Source organism: Canis lupus, chromosome 26 (genome assembly GCF_048164855.1).
Source record: "Canis lupus baileyi chromosome 26, mCanLup2.hap1, whole genome shotgun sequence".
Classification (NCBI taxonomy): Eukaryota; Metazoa; Chordata; class Mammalia; order Carnivora; family Canidae; genus Canis; species Canis lupus.
In genome coordinates this window covers 18,901,753-18,927,278 of record NC_132863.1, presented here as the reverse complement: position 1 = coordinate 18,927,278, position 25,526 = coordinate 18,901,753, and the positions used below count along the sequence as shown (strand labels likewise).

The following is a 25,526-nucleotide window of genomic DNA, read 5'->3' as shown; positions in this document are numbered from 1 at the left end:
CTCCGAACTTCTCATTTCTTGTCCCGTATATCCAATGCACAACAAGGTGATACCAAACAGGGAAAAGCACTTTCTCTTGAGGCAGTGATGCAGAGGAAGACCCAAACCCACAATATTCAATAAACTTCTCTGTTCTCCCCTAAGAGGATTCAGGGAACCATGGCTCAGGATGATGGCTTACATCTAGAGTCTCAAGTGGGCATCCAAATGGGAACTTAACTTGGGAGAGGCTGTGGGGGTGAGGGTGGCCCCTAAGTGAGCTGAAGTTAAACAGCCCTCCCTCCTCCTACACAAGAATCCCCACCCTACTCTATCAACTCTTTTCCATGGGAAAGCCTATTAATATTAACCTTCTATGTGACGTGTGACTTGCTTTGGTCAATGGAATGTGCGTGGACATGACATAAGGTACATATGAGTGGAAGTTTCAGATGAGTTTACAAGGTTTGGCCTGGCTTCTTGCACTCCAGCCAACTGCCATGGGAAGTGTACCCTAGGAAGCCACTACCCCTTAGGCCTGGGTCTCTGAATAAGAGACATGCAACACACACCTGAACTCAACCCACAGCCTAGAGCCGAGCTGGGGCTACCAGCCTGCAGCATCCAAAGCAAGAAAGTAAATGTTTGCTGTTGCAAGCAGCTAAGATTTGGGGATGTTTGTTACTATAGCAAGAGCTGGCTAATACATAACATCAGGCAAAATTATTGCAAACAACTTGACATTGCTAGGAGACATTTGCAGAAACTTCTTAGCCCTCTTACAGGACTCTAGAAAGATGGAAGATTGACTATTTCTATGTAAACCATCTGAAGGCTGAGCATTCCTCCAACCGCCTCCCTAGGGCATACCCTCAGCCTAGTCTCCGTATCACTCTCCCTGCTTCCTAGCCATTGTTCCTTCAAGCAAACCTGGTATTGCAGAATGGCAGCAAAATGGGGCATGGCCCTTGGCCAGAAAGTCAAACTATGTGACGCCTGGGTGGCTCAGTGGTTGAGCGTCTGTCTTTGGCTCAGGTGGTGATCCCAGGGTCCTGAGATCAAGTCTCACATCAGGCTCCCTACAGGGAGCCTGCTCATCCCTCTGCCTGTGTCTCTGCCTCTCTCTGTGTGTGTCTCATGAATAAATGAATACAAGCTTAAAAAAAAAAAAGTCAACCTATACCCTCATCGCAGGTAACCCAACCAAATCACTGCCCTCCTGAGGAGAGACCAACCAAAAGGGGACTCACGTCATAGGTGACTTCCTCCACCTGGTCCTTCTCCATAAGAAACACTTTGGAGACCTGCTCACACGGTCCCTGGAGGATTCGGGCAACCAGAGGGTAATCGGTGTTTTTCAGCTTCTGTTTCTCTGAAACCACACACAGCCAGAACAGCCCTGAGTTTGGCCTGAGGCCTTGCTCACCACTAGTAGTGGCCCACTCAGGGCCCATATGGCCCAGACACCTTAGAAGATACGGCCAGGTAAGTCAGGAGACTCAAGTGATAATGGTCAATTCCTGTTCAAAGTAACTGTTCCCTCCCCACTCTCCCTGACAAAACTACCAGGCCCCAAACCCGTTGGAAGATGCTGCGTCAGAGGAATTGGTTTTATCTTCTTGAGAAAATCTGGTTCCCTTTTAAATAAGCAGTTAGGTTTTAGGCCACATCGGGCATTCCTCAGTGGACTCAGCCAATGATCCCACCAGCCTCAGAGGCAAACAACATTTGGAAGTTTCCAAAAGCCAAACAACAAGCAAGTGAGGCAGAGGTATTGTTTTCCAACTTGCTGTTTGGAGTAAAGTACAAATTGTCAAGTACACTGTGTTTTTCAGACTTACCACCGCTGGTATGCACCACATACAAAGCAAACTCCTCTGCGGAATTCTCGATCTGAATCAGAAACGAGAGGTATTGAAGAAAGCACACATATTTACGCAGCCCATCTGTAAGCCACTCCTTCTTGAACATGCAAAGCTAAATGGATTTTGGGCACTTCTCAGGGGGAGCTCTTTCCAGCTCTCAGAAGTGATGGGAGGGAGGGGCAGGCAGGTAATGTTATCAATAATGGTTGATAAGAACTAACATTTCTTGCACCCTGCAGAGCACCATGCTACACACTTTGCACTTTGCTCATGCTCCCGACAGCCCCTGAACAGGGTCCCACTAATCCTTGTTTTACAGAAGATGACACAGAGGCACAGGGAGCTTCATTAGCTCGCTCAGCTCATCCAATCAGCAGGTGAGGGGTGGGGATTTGAACCCAGAGCCCATGCCAGTAGGCCACTAGGTGGCACTGGCCTCAGTGATAAATAGGAGTCTTGTCTCCAAGAGATTTCTGATTAAAGGGACTGTGGAAAATACACAGAGTAATGGGACTTTAAAAACACTCATGCACTAAAACTTGCACATGTGTTGAAGTTCATTTTTCAGAGTAGGTTCCCCAAAGATGTTTAAGTAATCAGCCTATGCACAGCGTCCCAAACCAGTCACCAGCCTGGGGGTCTGAGGGCCGGTGCTTCTCAGAATTCAGTGGCATCAAGATCCCCCTGCAAGCTACTGAACCCCTGAGACATTTGAGCTTCGGATTTAGCAGGTCTGATTCTGGGCTAGGGCCTGAGAAGCTGCTTTGCTAACTGGCTCCCATGGGATGTTGATGCCATGGGGTCTGCAGAACCCAAGTCCCTACCCAGGGCCCCCCTTACTGCACACTCTCCACAATCCCCCTTTCCACCTCGGGGGCACCCCAGGCACATGTGCCCCCACTCCCAGGCCAGCCAGCAGAGGGAACTTGCCTTAAATTTATTGAGGAGCAGCTTCAGGACCTGTGGAGTAGTCATGGTGCTGTTGATGCGGACGTTGGTGACAGAGCCATAGGCTGGCGTGAACACGGATGTCTGTCAATAGAGGGGTCCCACTCAGGGAGGCAGTATGGACAAGACCTAGGGACTAAAACCCAGGTGTCCCAGCCCCGTAACCTGGGGTAAAGGGCACAGTGACAGTGGCACTCACCCCATGCACCCTGACAGCCTGCCCAACAGTGAGCTTTGATGTCAGTAAGGCAGCCCTGGGCTTTTCCTAACTCAGGAACTCCCAGTGGGAGGCTGGTGGTCCGAGCTTGGGCGGGGAGGGGGGGCAGGAGGTGAAGGGGAGGAGTCGAACCAGATAAGGAAGGAGGCCCTCTCTCCACACAGAATACACAAAAGGCCCCTTCCACTATGACTTCAACACAAGGTCTCAGACCACTCTCCCATGATGCACTTACTCCTGAGGCTGGATTTAGACCAGGCACTAGGAAGGAAAGAGCAACAGCTGGCTTTGGGTGAGGCAGGTAGTGCATGGACACCCCCTGATTTGAGTCCTTCAGCTCTGTTTCAGGGGTAGCCCTTAGCTCACAGAAAATGAGACCACACAGCAGCCGAGATGCACATAGGAAGAGGGTAATGTGTGGATTTTCCAAGGAGGGGGGACAGCTCTGATGTTTGTGAGGTCATCTCACGCACCACCCTAAGGTGGCTCCTGATCTGGGGTCGCTCATCCCCCACAGAGCCTGAAGCCCACCCATGACCCAAAGACAGAATGGCAAACACTTGGCTTCCCACATGTCTGTAGCTTTGATGTAACAGCTGCCCAAGAAGAAGCCTTATTCCCTTGGGGCTACCCCTGCCCCCCCCCCCCCACCGTCCCTCATCCTCTCTACCTTGTGGTTGTAGAAATGGCCATTGATGGAGAAGCGGTGGCGTCTGATTCGCCTTTGGTCACTGGGTGTCCTCACATTGCCACGGCGACGCACCCCAACATCGCTGCGTGTGCGCATCAGCTGTGGGGTGTCTTCCTGCAGGGGCTTCAGGCCCCTGGAGTCTAAGAAGAAAGGGGAAGATGAGCTCTGTCTGCCTGAACTGGGAATGTGGCAGTTTGCACGCAGTACCCTCTTTATGGCCAATGCTACAGTACCCGCCATAAAAACAGTATTTCCTGCTGGGAGAAAACATGTGGTATAGTTTACTGAGAAGCAACACGGAGCAGAGACTTCAGAGCCAGATTCCCAGGGCCCAATCCCAGCTCCACCATCGCCATGTTTCACTAACCCTTCTAATGTCTCAGTTCTCTCATCTATAAAATGGGCATAATTTAAAATAGGCATAATAACAGCACCCCCAGAGGGAACTGTTGTGAAGGTTTACTGAATTAATTCACGCAAAGCATTTAGAATAGCGCTTGGCACAGGATAAGCATGACATAAGATTTGCAAAATACTGCAGACTGACAGCAAAATTACAAATGCACATTGCCTCAGGCCCAGAAATTCCACTTGAAAGAATCCTATGGACACTGACAAATGTGTGAAATGACACGTGTCCAGAGCCACTAACAGCAACCTGGTTTGTCACAGCAAAAGGCTGAAATGACTCCAACGTCCATCAGTAAGGAGCGAGTCAACTAACAGAAACGGAGATGTGCAAAATGCTACCGCTTGTGCAGAAAGGGGAGGAGAAGAAACGACCTCCAACCATAAAGGTATGTTCTCTGTATTTGCTTGTATCTGTATAGAGTATCTTGGAAAGAATTCCTTCAAGCTTTTTCTAGGGAGGGAACCACTATGGTGGGTAGAGGAAAAGCGAGAACTTTCTATTGTTTCTTTGAATACCCTTTGAATCTTGAACCATTGAATATTATGTATTCAATTTACAACATCTATATCACATCAGGCTTCACATAGGTGAGCCCAAAGCAGGAGCTCTTCCCACCACACATGTACCTGTGGGGCTCGATGTCTGTTCACTCTCGGGCGGGGCATCCACTTCTGAGATCTGAATGTTGGGCATGGTAAGGGGCTTCAGGATGGTGCTGGGGAGACAGAAAACCACAGGGAGGCTGCTCAGCTCCTGCAGGGGAACACTCCCCCTCCTGCAAGCGGAGCACTTTACCTGTGCCGGGCTGTGCCAGGATGGGGACCAGCTCACACCCATGTGGGCGGCCTGTACAGACTGTCGCATGAGGCTGGCCCCGCTCCATGGCTGAGCACTGGATGTGGAGGGGGTATTTTGGAGGAGAAGAGGCTCAGTCCCAGCCTCTGCAGCAACGCAAGCACCCAATTCATCAAGCCCAGGATGGAGAACGCCACAGAACAAAATCCGTGTGTTGTCTGCACTGAGTTTCTAAGCACGTACAGGTTCTACAGCTTATTTGGAAAAACCCTAATAATGGGCATTTGTTTCTCTAGGCAAGATTCCAGTTCAGATCCTTTTCTGTTGGAGGAGTAATTCAGGGATTGCTTCTGGCATCTAAAAGGAATGGAAGTAATAGGTTGGCTGCCACGAGGGTCAGGGCAGCATGGGAAGGGCCACTGATGGGGTTCTTGGGGTTGCCCGATGGGATGCTCAGCCAAGCTGGACCATAAGCAGGCAGTCTGAGTGGAGTCCTAGAATAATTGGCAAATGACACCCTTATAAGCCAGAATGGATAATGCTAGTAGCTCCTCCAAAATCAACAGAAGATCTGACCAGAAAGGAGAATCGTATTTCACCAATTAGGACCATCCCATAAGGAGAAGACTGTGGGCTCCCTCAGACCCAATAGAGATGGGACTTATGGTCCAGACATGACAGTTTTAAGGAAAGACAATGAAAACTGAAAATCTGAAGGAACTTCCCATTGTAGTATAAATCTGGACTTCTGACCCCAGAAGGGAACTGGACAGAGCCGCTTAAGGAATGGTGAACATTTGGCGCTCACAGCGACCACCGCCCCCTCCCCTCACCGAAGCAGAACGTGGTCTCAGCATACTTCTCAACATAGTGGTCCGGGTATTCACTTTATTAGAAAAAGCGTCAGAAATAACATCATTTACCCTTCTTGACAAAGTACTGGCAGGCTTCAAGAACCAACCAAGATTAGCTTGAAGTTGCAGGGGAGGGAGAAGAAACAGCGTGCAGAGTAAAGGACCCTTTAGCAGGCTCAGCCCAAAATCACACAGTTGAATGGAATTCTAAAAAATCCTTTCACATAGGGGACGCAAGGGAGCACAGTCCAAGCACGGGATATTGCCTGTGGAAAGGGTTTGGCCCACAGGAAATCCAATATAGTGAAAGGGCTGAAATCAAAGCAGAGTATGAACCTAGCAAAGTACATGAAGCCAGAGAACCTTCTTGACCAGGCATCCCAGCGTCTGATAGGTCAGGCAATGACCACCCTCCTAAAATTCCCTGGGAAAGAGAGCAGATGAGCTCTAGGGTTTGGCCACAGCATAGGTTTCTCTCAACTACAGAGGAAGATTGATTTGTCTGTGGAGAATAACAGAATGTTCAGTGTGTCCAGCAGGGAGGGCTTGGTTCTGGTTTAAAACAGAAAACCCAGCACTGTGGTTTTGGCTGAGAGGTCAGGACATCCCACCCACAATCTGGCCTCAGGGCAGCACCAGCAAGATTCAGGATGAACCAGCTGGTCACTGGATACCAAGAACTGAAGTCCGTGAAAGCAGTCCCAGGAAAGAGGTCAGGCCTCACTAGCTGCACTTGGCTACTTATGTGGCAGCAGGGGGGGGGGACGAACAGGCTAGGTCTTCACAGACCTTGCAGTGGGAAGGGAGCCTCCCAGACTGCGGACTGTCACACTGCCACCAAGCTCCAAGTGTGGCCTGAGGGAAGCAGCCCCCTGGTTGACCCCATTTGAGTGGTTTGGACCTTTTCTTCTTCCAGATTCCTTTTCTTCTTCCAAATTTCCCCAGGATATGGAGGGCTTTAGGGGCGCCTGGGTGGCTCAGTGGTTGAGCATCTGGCATGATCCTGGGGTCCTGGGATTGAGTCCCAAATCGGGCTCCCCACAGGGAGCCTGCTTCTCCCTCTGCCTGTGTCTCTGCCTCTCTCTGTGTGTCTATCATGAATAAATAAATAAAACCTTAAAAAAAAAAAAACTCCCACTAGAAATATTCAGACGAGGCCTGATTGGCCACTAGTGATACCCCTGAGAGACTTGGGAATTTTCCATGAGGGAGGACACGCTGCAGCCAGGTCTTGGCGCTTCTCCCCTCTGACTCTCCCCACCATGATTGCAGTGACAGGGCATGGTGGCCCAATCACACCCACATCTGCTCCCTCCTCCTTCTCCTAAGCCCAGAACAGGTGCACAGCGCAGGTGGGGAGAATGGGAGCTCGAGTCAAGGCTTGCTGGAAGGAAGTGGCATATACCTGCTCGGGGTCATTTAAGAACAGGACCCCCAAACACTCCCGGTCACCCCCAGTCCTGTCTCTCCTCACTCACCCATGAGCCCCCAAGTTACAGCCAGAGTGCCAGGAGGAAGAGGATGGTGGGGGGCGAATGCGCTCATTGTCATCCTGCATCTGTAGACGGATGGGCCGGCGCAGCCCCCAGGAGATGTTCAGCAGCCCCTCCACGATGAACTCATCTTCCTCCTGCCCACAAAGCAGTCAGCATGGTGAGCCAGCCCAGAAGACCCTGCAGAAGCCAGCACTGCGCTGGGGGACAACTGACAACTCCTGTGACATATCCTGGCTGGGCGCACCCTAGTTATACACACAGCCCAGCTCCCAGACACACCCCATTGCCAACTACCCCAACTGCCCTGAAGACAACCTCACAGGTCAACACAGAAGTTGCTTTGAAAACCAAATACATGTGTGTAAATTATAAAAATAGGGCTTTTTGGTTTTCTACTTTAAAGGAAGAAAAATACATCTCTTAGAGGAAGGGAGACTAGCCTTGCTAACAGAAACCAGAGTTAAATGCTTGAATTAGCTACCTTCCCCTCCCCTACCACAGAAAGTGGTATGTCTTAAGCTATAACATATGTTTAGCAATCTGACCTGCTGGCTGAAGGAGATTTCAAGTAACATTTCCCCAAGTTTATCCTACAGAATACTAGCTCCTCGAGCAGATCAACTGTTACCTTAAAAAGGGTATCAAGTTGATCATGAATTGGGAGATGATATGTTAATCAGACTTCTTACCACCACAACTTTCCAGAGCCTTTAATTAGCTAATGTGCTACATTATGGCTCTCCAAGAGGTGAATAAATCCTCCAAGAATTCCAAATTTATACTCAAGGGTTGTTGATTGCTAGCAAGTTAAATGTCAGACCCTTCTAAGGGTATCTGCATGTCTTATCTCAAAGAAATGAGTCTCATTTATTATAATGAGTCTCTATTTAATCCTAGAGCATTCTGAAAATTTATTCTATAGGACACACGGCAGAAAAGCTGTTCAAGGACCAAAATCTTTCGAATGGCCCAGCCACTCATTAGGAGAAGCTTTAAGGACAATGCCTAAAAGGGTCAGGCCTTCTTTCTCAAGTCTCAGAAAAACCCACAGACGTTAGACCTGGGCCACAGCCACGTCTTCAGGACAGCCGTATGGATCAAGATGACACCTGCCCAATGAACAATGGACTGGGATCCCAGGATTATTCCCAGCAAGGAAGGGGAGAACAAAAGAAGGCAGGAGAGGAGTAGAACTTTCAGGCATGTGGGGATTTTAGGGGGAAAGGCTTTATTTAAGAACAGGTTATATATATATATATATATATATATATATATATATATATATATATATATATATAGTCTTCTAGGCTGGTTAAGCCTAGCATCACTACTTTTACATCACATAATTTTAGGACAGAATTTGCCCCAAAGTAGGACTTTGTCTACATGGACTGGTTTGAGGGACACAGAGAAAGCCACTGCGTCTCACATACTCTCCCCAACCAGCCTGCCTGAGTAGCTGAAATTCTACCATCTGATATCTGTTTCTATGGATTAAATCACCATGGCTTGATAATGTGAAAATGTGTTTGGAAGGGTATTACACATATCTTATCAGTCTAGAACACTTGAGTATAAATTACCCTACCTGGCTCCTACGTAACTCACCATCTAGCTGATAACAGGCTTTATAGAAATGGATATGGGATGAGTAAGTTAGACTCGGGATGGGGGCTGGGGAAAACTGCATGGAGAGTAAAGAGCATCCCAAGAAGGGACCCTCGGAAGACCACTGCTTTGGGGAGGGGCCAAGTGTTTCCACACAGAGCTGACACGACTTGCCCAGTTGCTGCAGCTATCAGACGTGGGCCCAGATGTGTAAACACAGAGGCCTGGGTAAGATTCCTGAATTGCCCAAGAAGAATCCTGTTTGAGAGCCACGGGAGGGGAGGACCCCCTCTGAAGCAGATGCTAGCCCAGCCTCACATCCCCAGGAATGTCTCTGGAACAGAAAAGCTCAACCTCTTTAGAATAAAATGAGCCTAGGATCTCCTTCCAAAGAACTCCAGGGACTCCCGCTAACACCTTAAATGAGGGGCTACTCAGGGGACAGGACAAGCAGGAACCCCTAGACCCTGGAGACATGGACACAGACTGCGCCAGCCTACAGGCCTTCCCCAGGGACTCCTTACCTCACGGTGTCGGAGTTGCAAATTCTGGCCTTCATAGTACAAATTGTAGGTCTTCAGGTGCAGGAGAAGTTCGTTCCTAAGGGGAAAAATGCAACAGGTGTAACATTCTCAGCTGAAGCCACTTGTAATGCAGCTGTTCTCTCTTTTCTCACCTTTAACCTGACCTCTCACCCAGCCCGGGTGTCTGCCCACACGTATGTATACACACACGTACACACACACAGCCTCATCTTTCCCCAGGATCCAGGTGAAGAATAGACCCCACCTAGAACAGACTGAGTGTAGGGAACACCTCCAGCAAAGCAAGGCAGGCCGCGCCAGCCGACAAAGGCTGGCAGCTCTGACAACACTCTCCAAACTCAAGCCACATACACAGTCCTCAATAAGGCACAGCTTCCTAGAGGCAAACACACTATTAAGTCCACAGACAAGGTTTCTCTGGCCTCGACACTCTTTTCTCTGTCACGGGTGCTGTGAGTCAGATCAGGACAATTGCAGGCTTTCATGAGACTCCTAGGCTTTTCAGAAATTTAAAAGGGACAGGTCTGTCTGGACCTATTGACTTATGCTTCATAGACATGACCTTATGGCATGTTAAAAAACTTACAAACTCAGGCACCTGCGTGGCTCAGTGGTTGAGTGTCTGCCTTTGGCTCAGGTCATGATCTTGGGGTCCTGGGATCAAGCCCCCCATCGGGCTCCCTACAGGGAGCCAACTTCTTCCTCTATGTCTCTGCCTCTCTCTGTGTGTCTCTCATGAATAAGTAAATAAAATCCTAAAAAAGAAAAAAACTTACAAACTTCCATCGACAGTGGAGCAAATGAATAAAGGGAGCTGTAGCCACACAGTGGAATATTACACAGCAACAAGAATATGAATGAGTGGCACACAACATGTATGATACTCACAGACATTATGTTGAGTAAAAGAAGCCTGAGACCAAAGGCCATGTATTATATGATGTCTTTTATATCAAGTTAAAATGGGTGCTCGAATTCAGGATAGCAGCTCACCTTGGGAACAGTACCACAAGGGAATATGAGGGGATTCTGGGCCCTGGCAATATGTTGTTCTACGACTTTTTATCTCTTTATTCTAGTCTAAGTGCTCTTTCAGTTTACTTAAAAAAAAATTGGGGGGGGGGGCGGTTATGCCTGGCTGGTTCAGTGGGAGGGGCATGTGACTCTTGATCTCAGGGTGATGAGTTCAAGCTCCACGTTGGGTGCTTAAATAAATAAACCTTAGAGGCACCTAGGTGGCTCAATCAGTTAAGTATCTGTCTTTGGCTCAGATGTCATGATCTCAGGGTCCTGGGATCGAGCCCCCTATTGGGCTCTCTGCTCCGTGGGAAGCCTGCTTCTCCCTCTTCCTCTGCCTGCCACTCCCCCTGCTTATTCTCTCTCTCTCTTTCTCTTTCTCTGCCAAATAAGTAAATAAATCTTTAAAATAAATAAATAAATTTTAAAAAATTTCTTAATTTGCAAATGTCCCTCTGAAGCCTTGTATCAGGTCTCCTTAGCTGTTAAATCCCCTGGTTGCCAGGTGAGGTCTTGGAAACACACCTCTACTGAACAAGAGGGAGCAAGGACTTCCCACCTTTGTGATCAGGAGAAGCCCTCATCAAACCTAAGAAAAAACTGCTCAAGTTTTATCTGAAAGTGCATGCTAGCGCAAGAGAGCCAGGAAATGAGGGCCTTGAAGAGGTCGCCGTGTGCTTTTGCCTATGTTCAGGCAAGAGGCCACAAAGCTTGGTTTCTCTGAATCCAACCACTCAATGCAGCAATTTGGGGCCACACAAGAGGTCAACGCGGGCTTGAAATTCCAAGAAGCTCCTGACAAGTTAAACCTAGAAGAATCAGAGTAATTCAATGCAAGCCTAAATGAATTAGTGAAAAATGTGACTCCAAATAACCTAACACAAAAGCTGTTTGGTACTTTTGAACACACAGATCTAAAATTACTGGCCAGTGGAGGTCCCCGGGGCAATCTCTCAATGAAGAGATAGGAACGATCCATAGTTCACACAACTGTGTGTCTGTATATGGCCAAATATGTGTAAAGGAATTAAAACAATTTGGTCTCAGATAAGTTAAACATTCAGTTCAGATAGAGAGCAGTCAGTATGAACAAATCTCTCTTCTGGACATAAAAATATGTCCTCAAACTTATAATTTGAAAACATCCATTTTGGCTCACATTGGCAAAAAATATGAGCTCAAGAGATTTTAGTGCATATAAAGCAATGAAACTGTCTCCTATTAAGGGGCACCTGTGCTCATTTTAGTCAGGACCCCAGCAGCACAGGGACACAAGTCAGCTGGGACTCCCTCAGGGGACACCAATAGACAGCACAGTGGGCAGCCGCCATTACTTCCTCTTCCTGGAAGTCCTCTAGGACACCATCTCTCTTGAGCCCCCAAAAGTGCTGTGTCTTGAAGGTCCCCTTTATTTGCTGTCCATGGCCAGTCTCTGGGGTCGTGTTTTTATCTACAACACCAACCCTCCTATGCTTTCACTGGTTCACACTCAGCTGCTTCACTACTTCCCACACACAGAAGTCCCTGTCAGCCAGGTACAGAAGAAGCTCCTCTGCCAGGGGCTTCCATCCACGTGGGACTGGCCACTGAGGACATAAGATTAAAGTAAAAAATCTTACTTGGAGATGTATTTATCTTGTCCACATGGGACTAGGGAGGTTTGGTGACTATAGTCCATTCTTCTGTTCTCTTTTCATCAGAAGGGGAGACCTATATTTGAAAAAAGACAAAGGTCAAAGTCAAGTTGGGTCCTAAGGAACTCAGCAGAACTTGGGCCGGGGAGGGGACACATGACTCTCTGTTGCCACCCCAGATCCGCAGCTTGGGCTGACCCAGGGTTGGTGAGACATCACACTGCTGGCTGCTGTCTCTGCTTACCACAGCCTCTGGGGGAAAAAACACCCAAAAGAGAGATGACAACCCTTGGACAGCCCCAGAACAAATGCTCCAGTCACAAAGAATATTGACACCCAAGGTGGTCCCAAAGGTGACCTGAAGAGATCTTCCCTGAAGAGATCTTCACAACACAGAATAGAGATTTGTCTGACTGGGAAGGTTCAAATTTGACTATAGTACACTAAAGGTTGGTCAACCACCTAAAAATGCCCAAATAGAGCTGGGCTCAATAAATCAAGCATATACATCTATAATCGCCATTAAAATATAATCATGTTAAAAAGGCAATTAATTACCTGGGAAAATGATAATACATTATGAAAACCATGAGTTCAATTTTGTTTAAAATATATGTAAGCAAAAATATATATGTGTAAGTATAAAATATGCATATACATACATTTATATGAATGGATATATATATTCAGATATTCAAATATATATGTCAGGGTTTCTTAACCTCAGCACTACTGACATTTGGGAGTAAATCATTCTTTGTTGTGGGGGCTGTCCTGTGCATTGGAGGATATTTAGCAGCACCCTGGCCTCTACCCACTAGATGCCAGCAGCACCACCCAGCCATGACAATCAAAAATGTCTTTGGATATTACCTAGCATCCCCTATGGGCTAAACGGCCCCCAGTTAAGAACCTCGGGCATATGTATATCTGTATATGAATGAATGAAGGATAGGCTTTCTTTGGGTAATAGCATTACCCAAAAGTTTTTTTCCAACATTTTATTATGAGAATTTTCAAATGTAAAGATGAAGAATAACACAATGAACAGCCATGTGTGTATGGCTATTCTACCCTTAACGCTTACTATCCTTCTTTATCACACATCTGTCCAGCTCTACACTCCTTTATCTAGTCAACAATCCACCTTTTTTTTTAAAGATTTTATTTATTTATTCATGAGAGACAGAGAGAGAGAGAGAGAGAGGCAGAGACACAGGCTCTGCCTCACACAGAGAGAGGGAGAAGCAGGCTCCATGCAGGGAGCCTGATGTGGGACTCGATCCTGGGTCTCCAGGATCACAGCCTGGGCTGAAGGTGGCGCTAAACTGCTGAGCCACCGGGGCTGCCCCAATCCACCTTATTTTTTATGCATTTCAAAATAAATTACACAGAAAAGTTTCATAATTTAAGAAGATTGAAACCATATCAAGTGTCTTCTCTGACCACAATGGTATGAAACTAGAAATCAACAGTTGGAGGAAAACTGGAAAATCTATGAATATGTGGAAATTGAACAACAGACTCCTAAACAACCAATGGTTCAAAAAGAAAATCAAAATTAAAGCAAAAAATATCCGGAAACAAAAATGGAAATACACCAAAAGTTATAAGATACAACAAGAGCAGTTCTAAGAGGGAACTTTTATAGCAATAAATACCCACATTAAGAAAAAAGAAAGATCCCAAATAAACAACTTCAAGGAACTAGAAAAAGAATAAATTAAGCCCAAAATTAGAAGAAGGAAGGAAATAACAAAGATCAGAGCATAAATAAATGAGGGACCAGGAAAACAATAGAGAGGATAAATGAAACTAAGCTGTTTTTTTTTAAGATTTTATTTATTTATTCATGAGAGACAGAGAGAGAGAGGCAGAGACAGAGGTAGAGGGAGAAGCAGGCTCCATGCAGGGAATCTGATGTGGGACTTGATCCCAGGACTCCAGGATCATGCCCTGAGCCGAAGGCAGGTGCTAAACCTCTGAGCCACCCAGGGATCCCCTAGCGGGTTTTTAGAAAAAATAAACAAAATTGACAAACCTTTAGCTAGATTAAGAGAAAACGCAAATGAACAAAATTAGACATGAAAAGGAGACATTGTAACTGACACCAGAGAAATAAAAAGGACCTTAAGAGACTACTATGAACAATTATATGCTAACAAATTGGATAACCTAGAAAAATAAGTTCCTAGAAACATATAACCTACCAAGACTGAGTCATCAAGAAAAATCTAATAGACCAATAATGAGTAAGGTTGAATTAGTAATCAAAAACCTCGCAGGTTTTGAAAAGCAAAGCAAAGCCCAGGACTAGACGGCTTCAATGGTGAATTCTACCAACCATTAAAGAAGAATCAATACCAGTCCTTCTCAAACACTTTCAAAAAACTGAAGAGGGGGAACATTCCCAAATTCATTTTATGAGGCCAGCGTTGTTCTGATATCCTTATAACCAGGTAAACATACTACCAGAAAAGAAAACCACGGGCCAATATACCTGATGAGTGTAAATGTAAAAATTCTCAACAAATCAAATTCAACAGTGCATGAAAAAGATCATACGACATGATCAAGTGGGATTTATCCCTGGGATACAAGGATAGTTCCACACATGCAAATCACAGATGATCACCTCAACAGATGCGGAAAAAGCGTTTGACAAAATTCAACATCCTTTCAACAAAAACTCAAACCAGTATGGAAGGAATGTACCTTAATCATAACACAGAGCCAGATATGACAAGCCCACAGCTAACATCATACTCAATGGTGAAAAACAAAACTTTTCTTCTGAGACCAGGAGCAAGACAAGGGTGCCCACTCTCACCGCTCCTACTCAACACAGTACTGAAAATCTTTGCCAGAGCAATCAGACAGTAAAAGTAAATAAAAGGCATTCAATTCAAAAAGGAAGAAGTAACATTGTCTCTGTTTGCAATAATATGATCTTATATATAGAAAATCCTAAAGACTTCATGGGGCATCTGGGTGGCTGTCAGTTAAGCATCGACTCTTAATTTTGACTCAGGTCATGATCTCAGGGTCATGAGATCAAGCCCTACATCAGGCTCCATGTTTAGTGGGGACTCTGCTTCTCTCCCTCTGTCTCTCCCCTGGCTTGTGCATACTCTCTCTTTCTTTCTCTCTCTCTCTCCCCCCACCCCCCCAACTAAATAAATAAATAAAATTTTAAAAAAATCCTAAGGACTCTACCAAAAAATTGTTAGGCTTAATCAAGGAATTCAGTAAAGGTGCAGCATACAAAATGAGCATGCAAAAATCAGTTGTGTTTCTATACACTAACAGCAAACTAACTGAAAAAGAGATAAAGACAACAATCCTATTTAAATAGCATCAAAAATAATAAAATAGGACTAATTTATTTTTTAAAGATTTTATTTATTTATTCATGAGAGACACACACACACACACACACAGAGAGAGAGAGAGGCAGAGACACAGGCAGAGGGAGAAGCAGGCTCCATGGAGGGAGCCCGACATGGGACTCGATCCCAGGTCTCCAGGATCAGGCCCTGGGCTGAAGGCGGCACTAAACTGCTGAGCCACCCAAGCCGCCCAAATAGGATTAATTTAACCAAGTTTGTGATAGATCTGTACACTGGAAGTTAAATGACAGTGATGAGAGAAATTGAAAAAAATACAAATAAATGGAAATATATCCCATGTTCATGAATCAGAAAACCATTGTTAAAATGTCCATGCTACCCAACGTCATTTCTTGATCAACATAATCCCATAATCAAAATTCCAGTGGCATTTTTCACAGAAACAGAAAAAATAATCCTGAAATTTATATGGAACAACAAAAGAATTCAAATAGCCAAAGCAATCCTGAGAAAGAACAAAGCTGAAGGCATCACACTTCCTGATTACAAACTGTACTACAAAGCTATAGCAACCACAACAGTATGATGCTGGCACATAGACCAATGGAACAGAATTTAGAGCCCAGAAATAAACCCATGCACATATAATTAATATTTGACAAGAAAGCCAAGAATATTCAATGGGGGAAGAACAGTCTCTTCAATGAATGTTGGAAAAATTGGAAACTCACATGCAAAAGAATGACATTTGACTCTTACCTTACACCAATCACAAAAATTAACTTGAGGGGCACCTGGCTGGCTCAGCTGGTATAGCATGTGACTCTTGAGATCATGAGTTAAAGCCCCATGTTGGGTATGCAGCCTACCTTTTTAAAAATTAACTTGAAATGAATCAGACTTAAATGTAAAACCTGAAACTGTAAAACTCTGAAGAAGAAAACAGAACAAGATTTCCTTGGCATTGGTCTTGGCAACAATTTTTTGTATATGACACCCAAATCATGAGCAACAAAAGTAGAAATAAATAAATGGGGCTACATAAAACTAAAAAGCTTCTGTACAGCAAAGGAAACAATCAGCAAAATGAAAAGGCAACCTACAGAATGGGAGAAAATATTCGCAAACAATATGTCTGATAATGGGTTAATATCCAAATTATATGTGGAACACATAGAACTCCATAGCAAAGGAAACCAAATAATCCAATTAATAAATGGGCAGGGGACCTAAGTAGACATCTTCCTAAAGAAGACATACAAATGATCAACAGGCACATGAAAATATGCTCAGTATCAGAATCATTAGAGAAATGCAAGTCAAATCCACAATGAGATATCATCATATTTTTGTTAGAATGGTTAACAATAAAAAGACATGAGATAACAAGTGTCAATAAGGATGTGGAAAGATTGGAACCCTTGTGCACTATTGGTGGGAATGTAAGATGGTGTTGCCACTGTGAACAACAGAATGGCAGCTCCTCAAAGAGTTAAAAATAGAAATACCATATGATCTAGCAATTCCACTTCTGGATATGTATCCAAAATAATTGAAAGTAGGATATTGAAGAGATATTTATACACCCATGTCCATAATAGCATTAATCACAACAGCCAAAATGTAGAAGCCACTGAAGTGTCCATCAACAGATGAATGGAGTAACAATGTATGGTAGACACATCCCATGGAATATTATGCAGCCTTAAAAAAGAAGGGAATTCTGACATGTGCTACAACATGGAAGAAGCTTGAGGACATTCTGCTAAGTGAAATCAGCTGGCAACAAAAGGACAAATACTGTATGATTCCACTAATAGGAAGTCTTCAAAGCATCATCATAGAAGCATAAAGTAGAAAGTTGGTTGCCAAGGCTGGGGCAGAGGGAGAATTAGTGTTCAACAAGTAGAGTTTTCATTTTGCAACCTTAAGAGTTCTGTGGATGGATGGGGGGTTGCTAGGACAACAATGCGAGTATCTTTAATGCCACTGAACTGTGCACTTAAAAATGATGAAGTTGATACATATTTTATGTGTATTTCGCCATGATATAAAAGAAAATGGAAGAGGGAGGCAGAAAAGCCAGTGTGATGGTGATACAACATGAAAAGGACACAATCTGCTGTTGCTGGCTTTGAAGCTAGAGGAAGAAGGGCACAACCCAGGGAATGTGGTGGCCTCTAGAAGCTTAAAAGGACAAGCAAATGTATTTTTCCCTGGGTTTTTTAGAAAAGAACAAAGCCCTGCTGACACCTTGATTTTATTCCAGTGAGATCCCCATAGCTACTGACCTAAAGAACCCTAAGATAATAAATGTATGTGTTTTTTTTTAAGATTCCATTTATTTATTCATGAGAGACACACAGAGAGAGGTGGGGGTGGGGGGCAGAGACAGAGGCAGAGGGAAAAGCAGACTCCATGCAGGGAGCCCCATGTGGGACTCAATCCAGGACTCCAAGATCATGCCCTGGCGCCAAACCGCTGAGCCACCCAGGGATCCCTGCAAAAAAAAAGGAGGAGGAGGAGGAGGAAAAAGGAAAGAGAATCAGACTGGTGAGAAAGTTGCTTTTTTTTTTTTTAAATAACAATTATCCATAACTGATGAGTACCCATTTTTTTTAAAGTACCCTTTCTAAGACCAAAACAAAAGGGAGGCAAACCATAAGAGACTCTTAACTCTAGGAAACAAACTGAGGGTTGCAGATGGGGTAACTGGGTGATGGGTATTAAGGAGGGCACATGATATAAGGAGCACTGGGTGTTGTGTGCAACTGATGAATCACTAAACTCTACCCCTGAAACTAATAATACAGATTATGTTACTAAATTGAATTTAAATTTTAAAAAAGAAAGTACCCTTTCTATGTATCTTTAAATTTCCACATTTAACATTTATTGTGTGCCTAACGTGCCACGTTTGCATTTACTGATGGTGATTCAATAGCAAAATGACCAGGCACAGCCCTGCCCTCAAAATGTAATAAGAGATGGAGAGGAGATTGTTCTAGCAAGGAAAGCAGGTGCTATGACAGCACACAGAAGGACACCTAATCTGGACTTGGGGGCGGGTGGTCCCAGGGGCATGCTGGAGGAAGTGAGCTCTAGGCTGAGACCTCAGGGATGAGGTAGAGCTGGAAAAGTGCAGGGCAGAGTAGTCAAGCTGGAAGAAGCATGCACCCCAGAGCTGTGCAAGATGCGGCGGGCCCTTCTGGGACCTTGACCACGTCGAGGAGTTTGAGGTACCACGGGAGTGTGGTAGGCTGAATAAAGGTCCCAAAGATACTAGGGTCCTATGCCTGGAGTCTGTGAGTGTTACCTTATATGGTACAGGGCCCCCCTTGGGTGTGATTAAATTGAGGTCCTTGAAATGGGGAGGTGATCCTAGGTTACCTGGGCGGGCCCTAAATGTAATTACAAGTGTCCTTGTAAGAGAGGCAGAGGGAGTTTCTGGCACACTGACCCCAGCTGGGGGACGCGGGGGGGGGGGGCGGGGTGGGTACCATGCTGGATGGGGATGCAGAGAGGGGCCATGAGCTAAGGAACGAGGCTCGCCTGGTCAGAAGGGCAAGCAAATGATTTTCCCCTCAAGGCCCTCCTGACACCTGGGTTTGGGCCCCAGGAAACCAACCGTCGTCAGACCTCTGGCCTCCAGAATGTGAGAATCAATTTGTTGTTTTAAACCACCCCGTCTAGCATCACTTTTACAGTGGCCACACGGAAACCAGAGGAGAGTGTGACCGCACTTGAACTTCGGACCGGTTGCCCCATCCTGCCTACTTTGAGAAAGGATTGTGGAAGAGAACAGAGGCAGGGGGAGGGTGCAGGGGGCCTGACCCAGGGAGGGGGCGATGGGGCAGAGTCACATGTCTGCAGGGTTTAAAGAGATGGAGGGAAAAGTTGTGATGCACCAATAAAAAGGTTTGGGAAAGGGCCTGCTGCCAGGTTCACTGTGGGGTTAGAAGCAGAGTCCAGGATGCTGCCCAGGCTGCTGCCGGCGAGGACAGCGACACGGGAGTAGTGCCACGTTCACACGTGCCAAGTTGAGGAACATGGGCTGGCTTTGAGACATGCCCATGGAACCCTCTAGTGCCAATGACAACAAGCACAGCCAGGTCTGTGGCCCAGGAAGGTGACAGCATGGAGCTCCCAGCAAGGGAGGCAGGAAAGCATAGAGGGCTGAGGGAGCAGGGCTCTCATGCGTCCAGTAGGTCCGTGATGGGCAGAGGAATAAAAGTCCCTGGAAGAGGAGGGAGACACGTTGCCCTGGAAGCCAAGAGAATAAGGTGCCTTGAAAAGGAGGCTGGTCAACAGAGCCAGAAGCTGGTGGTAGGAGCCCAAGGAAGAAAACCCGGAGCAACCTGTGAGCAGTCATGGGGGAACCTCAGCCAATTCAATTCCACAGCCTGGCTGGTGCAGAAATCAGGTTAGCAGTGCCCGCCCTATGTCTGTCCATCTACCCATCCGTCCTTCCATCCCTGCTCCCATCCCCCAAGAATCACATCACTTGTATTCATAATCTTCCATCTCCTTCTTTTCCTTCTGATTCTGCAGCTAATCTTCTAATTCACAGATCAGATTTTCTGCAGGACTCTCTCTTTTGTTCACTGCCTCCATCGTAAGCTATAATTTAGTAATTTTGTTTTGCATCTGAAAGCAGTCTGTCCTGTTCTTAAGACAATTCCCTTTGATAGCACGCCCTCTTAAATCTACTGAGCATGCCAATTAGAGAATTTAAGTCTTCTCTACAGTTATTAAAACTAGTTGGTACTTGAGAAAAAATAGGCAGATCAATGAAACAATATGGTGTACAGAAATAGACCCAAATATATTTGGGAACATAGAATGTGGGGTGCATTTCTAAATAGTAAGAGAAAGATTAATTTTTAAAGTGTTGCTGGAGGGACACCTGGGTAGCTCAGTGGTTGAGCTCTGCCTTTGGCTCAGATCATGATCCTGGAGTTCTGGGATCAAGTCCCGCATCAGGCTCCCTGCATGGAGCCTGCTTCTCCCTCTGCCTGTGTCTCTGCCTCTCTCTCAGCAATAAATAAATAAAATCTTATTTTAGGGATCTCTGGGTGGCGCAGTGGTTTAGCTCCTGCCTTTGGCCTAGGGCGTGATCCTGGAGACCCAGGATCAAATCCCACGTCGGGCTCCCGGTGCATGGAGCCTGCTTCTCCCTCTGCCTATGTCTCTGCCTCTCTCTCTCTCTGTGTGTGACTATCATAAATTAAAAAAAATAATAAATTAAAAAAAATTAAAAAAAAAAATATTATTTTAAATGTTGTTGGATAAATGACTGGCCTTTGGAAAGGGGAAGCTGGGGAAGCTAGGTCCCTTCCTTACTCCTTCCACCAAAAGATATCATAGATGAATAAAAAATTTAAACATTAAAACATAAAATGCTTGAAGGAAACACAGGATATATATAAACTTGAAGTGGGAAAAATTTTCCTATGAAAAGACCCAAAATTCAGAATGCACAATTGAAAAAAAAAAAAAAGAAATTGAACCAATCTATAACAATTTCCAACTTCTGTTTAGAAAAAAAAATTTTTCCCTATCCAAAGTCAAAAGTCAATGACTTTTGGGAGAAATGTGTTTTGGGAGAAATGTGTTTTGGGAGAAAACATTTATAATATATATGACAAAGGGTTAAGGCCACTAATTTGCAAAAAAAGTTTTTTTAAAAATTTTATTTATTTATTCATGATAGAGAGGGAGAGAGAGAGAGGCAGAGACACAGGCAGGGGGAGAAGCAGGCTCCATGCCAGGAGCCTGATGTGGGACTCGATCTCGGGACTCCAGGATCACACCCTGGGCCAAAGGCAGGCACCAAACCGCTGAGCCACCTAGGGATCCCCTAATTTGTAAAATTAATAAATCCCTAAGAAAAAGATTCTAGACCCAATAGGAAATTGGGCAAAGAATATGAACAGTTAATTCACAGAAAAATAAATACAAATAGTTAATAGACTTATGAAAAGATGTCCAACCTCCTTAATCACTTTTTTTTTTTTTTTTTTTTACTTGCCAGATTGGTATAACTCAAGTAGTCTGATGGCCCAAACGTGAGGATCCTCGAAGGTTCCATCGCTACCTGTCGGGTGATCTTAGCAAGGCCATCACTATGTATCAGACCTACTGGCTCATGTTGCCCAATCTTTATCTCCAACCTGAACTTCTCCCCACTTTTTTTCTTACTTTTTCAAATCTTGAGTTAGGAGTCTTAGGAAAAATACTTAAAGCCTACAACATTGTTGAATTAAAACTATAGGTAACTGATTCTAGGACCCAATCCCTTCTTTGTCTGTCTCAAGGAAAACATCTGCATCTCTCTTCAGAAATTTTCCAACCAGCACCACAAATCATGGGCTACTTCCAATCAGTTGGGGTTTGGGGGGCGGGGTACAATTGGGCGGCGGGGGGCAGGGGAACCAGCTAAATGGACATTCACTTTAAGGCAAACACAGCAGCAAAGCTAACAAAGGGCCGGAAATTTAGAGTTCAGTCTGATATTCCTTACACAGAGTATTGTTCCTCACATAAGGAAGGGTCAGAGGAAGATGGTTGATGGGGCCGGAATGTACATTCCGTGGGACACTTCCTCCCAGGGCGCCTGCCAAAATCTGCAGCCTTGGAGTGAGGGATTTGTTCAGATGGCTGGTTCCAACTCTTCTGCCTTCTCTGATATTATCAAGAATTTATGGAGGAGGGCAGCCCGGTGGCTCAGCGGTTTAGCACCGCCTTCAGCCCAGGGCGTGATCCTGGAGACCCGGGATCGAGTCCCACCTTGGGCTCCCTGCATGGAGCCTGCTTCTCCCTCTGCCTCTGTCTCTGCCTGTGTGTGTGTGTGTGTGTGTGTCTCATGAATAAATAAATAAAATCTTTAAAAAAAAAAAAAAAGAATTCATGGAGGACTCTGAGACTCCAAAATGCCTTGTGAGAATCATTTACAAGCAACGCTTCCACGGTGCCTTGAGAACACCGAAAGTGGCACCAACTCTTTAAGGAAGAGAGAGCAGGTGGGGCTTCCCTTGTGGGCCAGCATCTCAGACACAGAACTGAAACAGCTCACAGCTCCCCACTCAAAAAGAAGGGAGAGAAAGGGACCCAAATGAAAGAATGACTTTGACACGAGACACACATTTTATAGAAAAATAATTATTAATTATTCATAAAAAATAATTTTTAATGTGGAGCTGCTTTTTGGAAGCCTGTATCATATTTAAAGCTTCCTACCCCATAGGAACACAGTCCTTCACCCCTCAAGAATTCTAAATCAGTACAACTTTCCTGTAGAAAAAGACTTTGAGAGGCAAAATATATATGGAAGCACGTCTGCTAAAATGTCTGGAGATCTGTGTGTCATTGGGCTTGCCAGGTTGGGACATGGGCCTCCCAGGCCTCAGTCACGTGGGAGACCCACTGGGGCCTCCAGCTAGTCAGTCTTTCCTTCTGGCACTGACTTCATGCCTTGGCAGAATGTTCGAGGCTCTCCTTGGCTCCATCAAATGCCTGGGCAGTACCATGTGCCTTGCTAGTGGAACCTAGTGTGTTTCACGGGAAGACCCCCTCCATTACTTCCTGCTTGTACAACCTTCCCTAAGATCCAAGACAACGTTTTGACAATGGGAAGGTTCCTAAAAGCCATTGGAGGTGATCACATCCCAGCCACAGAGAACTTTCTGGGCCTGCTTTTCAAGCTCTGTGAGTACACCTGTGCTCCTCTACAGACCCAAGCAAACTCACATGCTCCCTAGACCCTTATCCAAAACTTAGCCACCCCTTTAAAGTATCCCCGCTGCCCCTGGGCAGTGTCAGGGGACAGGTGCTCACACTCAGCCTGTCCTTCACAGCACTTAGCACCATGTAGAAACCATCCCTCTGGTGTTTCTTTCACCTCCTGGGCCTGGAGCATCCCCTTTCTGGACCCCAGCCCCCAGCCTGTGCCTCTCTCCTGTGAATCTTCCCATTATCACTACATTCTCAAGGGAGGGAGTGGATTACTGATGACTCAGGAAAGAGGATTCCTAGAAGCAAGCCCCAAACAAGGATTTTTGGGGACACCTGAGTTACTGAGGAAGCATCTCCAAGAGAAATGTGTAAGCAAGTGAGGGAAGCAGGACGGTGCTCAGTGAGCAGGGTTCTGTGAGAGTCCAGCCACAGCCTGATCTTGGGGGGCTCTGCAGTGGGGGTAACTCCACAGAGTCGTCCCCCCTTCAGACAGGCTGGCCTGCCTTTGTACCCCCATCTAGGCTGTCTGGGGCTGAGAGCTGCCCTGGGGGAGGTGGGAGTTGAATTTCCCAGGCGTTGTCCCACGGAGACCCTTCTCTGGACTCAGGAGCAACTAAGCAGGGACACCTGGGTGGCTCAGTGGTTGAGCAGGCTCCTGGGATCAAGTCCCGAACCAGGCTCCCCAGAGGGAGCCTGCTCCTCCCTCTGCCGATGTCTCTGCCTCTCTCTGTGTGTCTCTGATGAGTAAATAAATAAAATCTTAAAAAAAAAAAAAAGATTCACAAGCAATCCACTTTCTCCCACCCACCCTCCAGCCGGGAGAAGCAGCTGTGCCAGAGCCCTGGCCCAATCAGAGCCCTGCAGCTGTGGCATGAAGGGACCCCTCCCTCTTCCCTTCCACAGACCCTCCCCCTCTCAGTGTCTCCAGCAATCCCCCCCAAGAATAAATGAGGGGCCACGCAAGCCCTTGGAAGTCACCAGCCTGGCTAGAAGTTCAAGGGCACTCTAGAAGTTCAAGGAGGCAGGAGGAGGCATTCAAAGCTCCCTTCAAAGAGGACAAAATGTCCTATGTTCTGGGCTTTGGGCTCCTCCAAACTCCAGTGCCCTCCTCCCTTTCTGTGTGCCTGGAGAGCACCCCAAGGTACATGTGGCCTCAGCAGCCCTGGGATGCCGGCTATTCCCTACAGTTCCTGTTCCAGCCTGCAGGGCCGAGGCTCTCATCTTATGAATCAACTGGTAAGTCCCCAGAGGGAGAAGGGCAAACACAGGACAGAAAGGTTGGCAACACCCTGGCAGGAAAGTCCAGAGGAGACCAAGAACCCCACTTTGTTTCCTACACGGTCTTCCTGGTGGCCCAGGGGGGAGCCAGGCTTGACCTCGGCAACAGGGGTGGGATGGGAAGGTTCGGGGGCAATAGCCAGTTGACAGGACCCAGGCAGCCCCAGTCCCTAAGTTCAGTTAGGAAAACAAAGCAGGTTCAGGGAAGGGAGGCTTTCCACAAATTCCCAGAGGGGCAAACCCCACAGAGCCACCCTCTGACCAATGGGAGGGACATGCAGTCTGCAAGGCCTCAGCAGAAACCAGAGCGGGAAGGAGAAGCAGCTGGCCTCGAGACACCCAACAGCTCAGAGGTTCTAATTCTAGATGCTCATCAGACTCTCCCTGGGTGAGGACGGGTGGGGGAGGAGGAGGGTGAGAGGGGTTGGTTTAAGATTCCTGATGTCCAAACTGCAACCCCTACCCCTTACATCAGACCCTCTGGAAGGGGCCCAGGCATGAGCATTTTTATGGCCTTCCCAGGTGGTGCCAATATACAATCAGAGCTGAGAAGGACCTAGAGATCTGATAGGGATTCATCGTGTAACTCAGGTGACTGAGTAACTCAGGTGCCCTCAAATTCATCTCAAAGCAGCCTTTCAGGGATGGAAGGAATAGAATTTTCTTTCTTTTTTTTTTAAGATTTTATTTATTTATTCATGAGAGACAGAGAGAGACAGAGAGACAGAGAGAGAGAGAGAGAGAGAGGCAGAGACAGAGGCAGAGGGAGAAGCAGGCTCCATGCAGGGAGCTGGATATGGGACCCGATCCTGGGACTCCAGGATCACACCCTGGGCTGAAGGCAGCCCTAAACCGCTGAGCCGCCTGGGCTGCCCGGAATAGAATTTTCTAAAAGCAAACTGAGCCAGGTCTTCAGCAACCCCCTCCCCAATACTAATATTTTAAAGGGGTGAGAGGGCAGTGGAGAGCATCCCAAAGGGTCAGTGAATACAAGGAGGCAAGGGCCTCCTAGCTGATGCAAAGGGCCTCCATCATGCAAACCAGGACACCACACACCACAGAAGCCAGGAAGCCAGCCCAGGGCCCCAGAAACAAAGGAAATG

The 25,526-nt window shown here is 46.2% G+C and overlaps 1 protein-coding gene across 3 annotated transcripts in view; it reads right to left on the bottom strand.

The window, feature by feature from the left end:
* Positions 1 to 25,526, bottom strand: part of RASSF2 (Ras association domain family member 2) — a 43,109-nt gene that overhangs the window by 6,126 nt on the left and 11,457 nt on the right. For all 3 annotated transcript variants that reach the window (XM_072800169.1, XM_072800170.1, XM_072800171.1), the window contains exons 3-10: positions 12,047 to 12,137; positions 9,390 to 9,465; positions 7,240 to 7,391; positions 4,739 to 4,827; positions 3,680 to 3,840; positions 2,775 to 2,876; positions 1,821 to 1,872; positions 1,230 to 1,351 (exon numbers count right to left, since the gene is read on the bottom strand). In XM_072800169.1, the coding sequence (XP_072656270.1) occupies positions 1,230 to 1,351; positions 1,821 to 1,872; positions 2,775 to 2,876; positions 3,680 to 3,840; positions 4,739 to 4,827; positions 7,240 to 7,391; positions 9,390 to 9,465; positions 12,047 to 12,105 (813 nt within the window). In that variant the 5' untranslated portion in view covers positions 12,106 to 12,137. The remainder of the gene's footprint in view (positions 1 to 1,229; positions 1,352 to 1,820; positions 1,873 to 2,774; positions 2,877 to 3,679; positions 3,841 to 4,738; positions 4,828 to 7,239; positions 7,392 to 9,389; positions 9,466 to 12,046; positions 12,138 to 25,526) is intronic.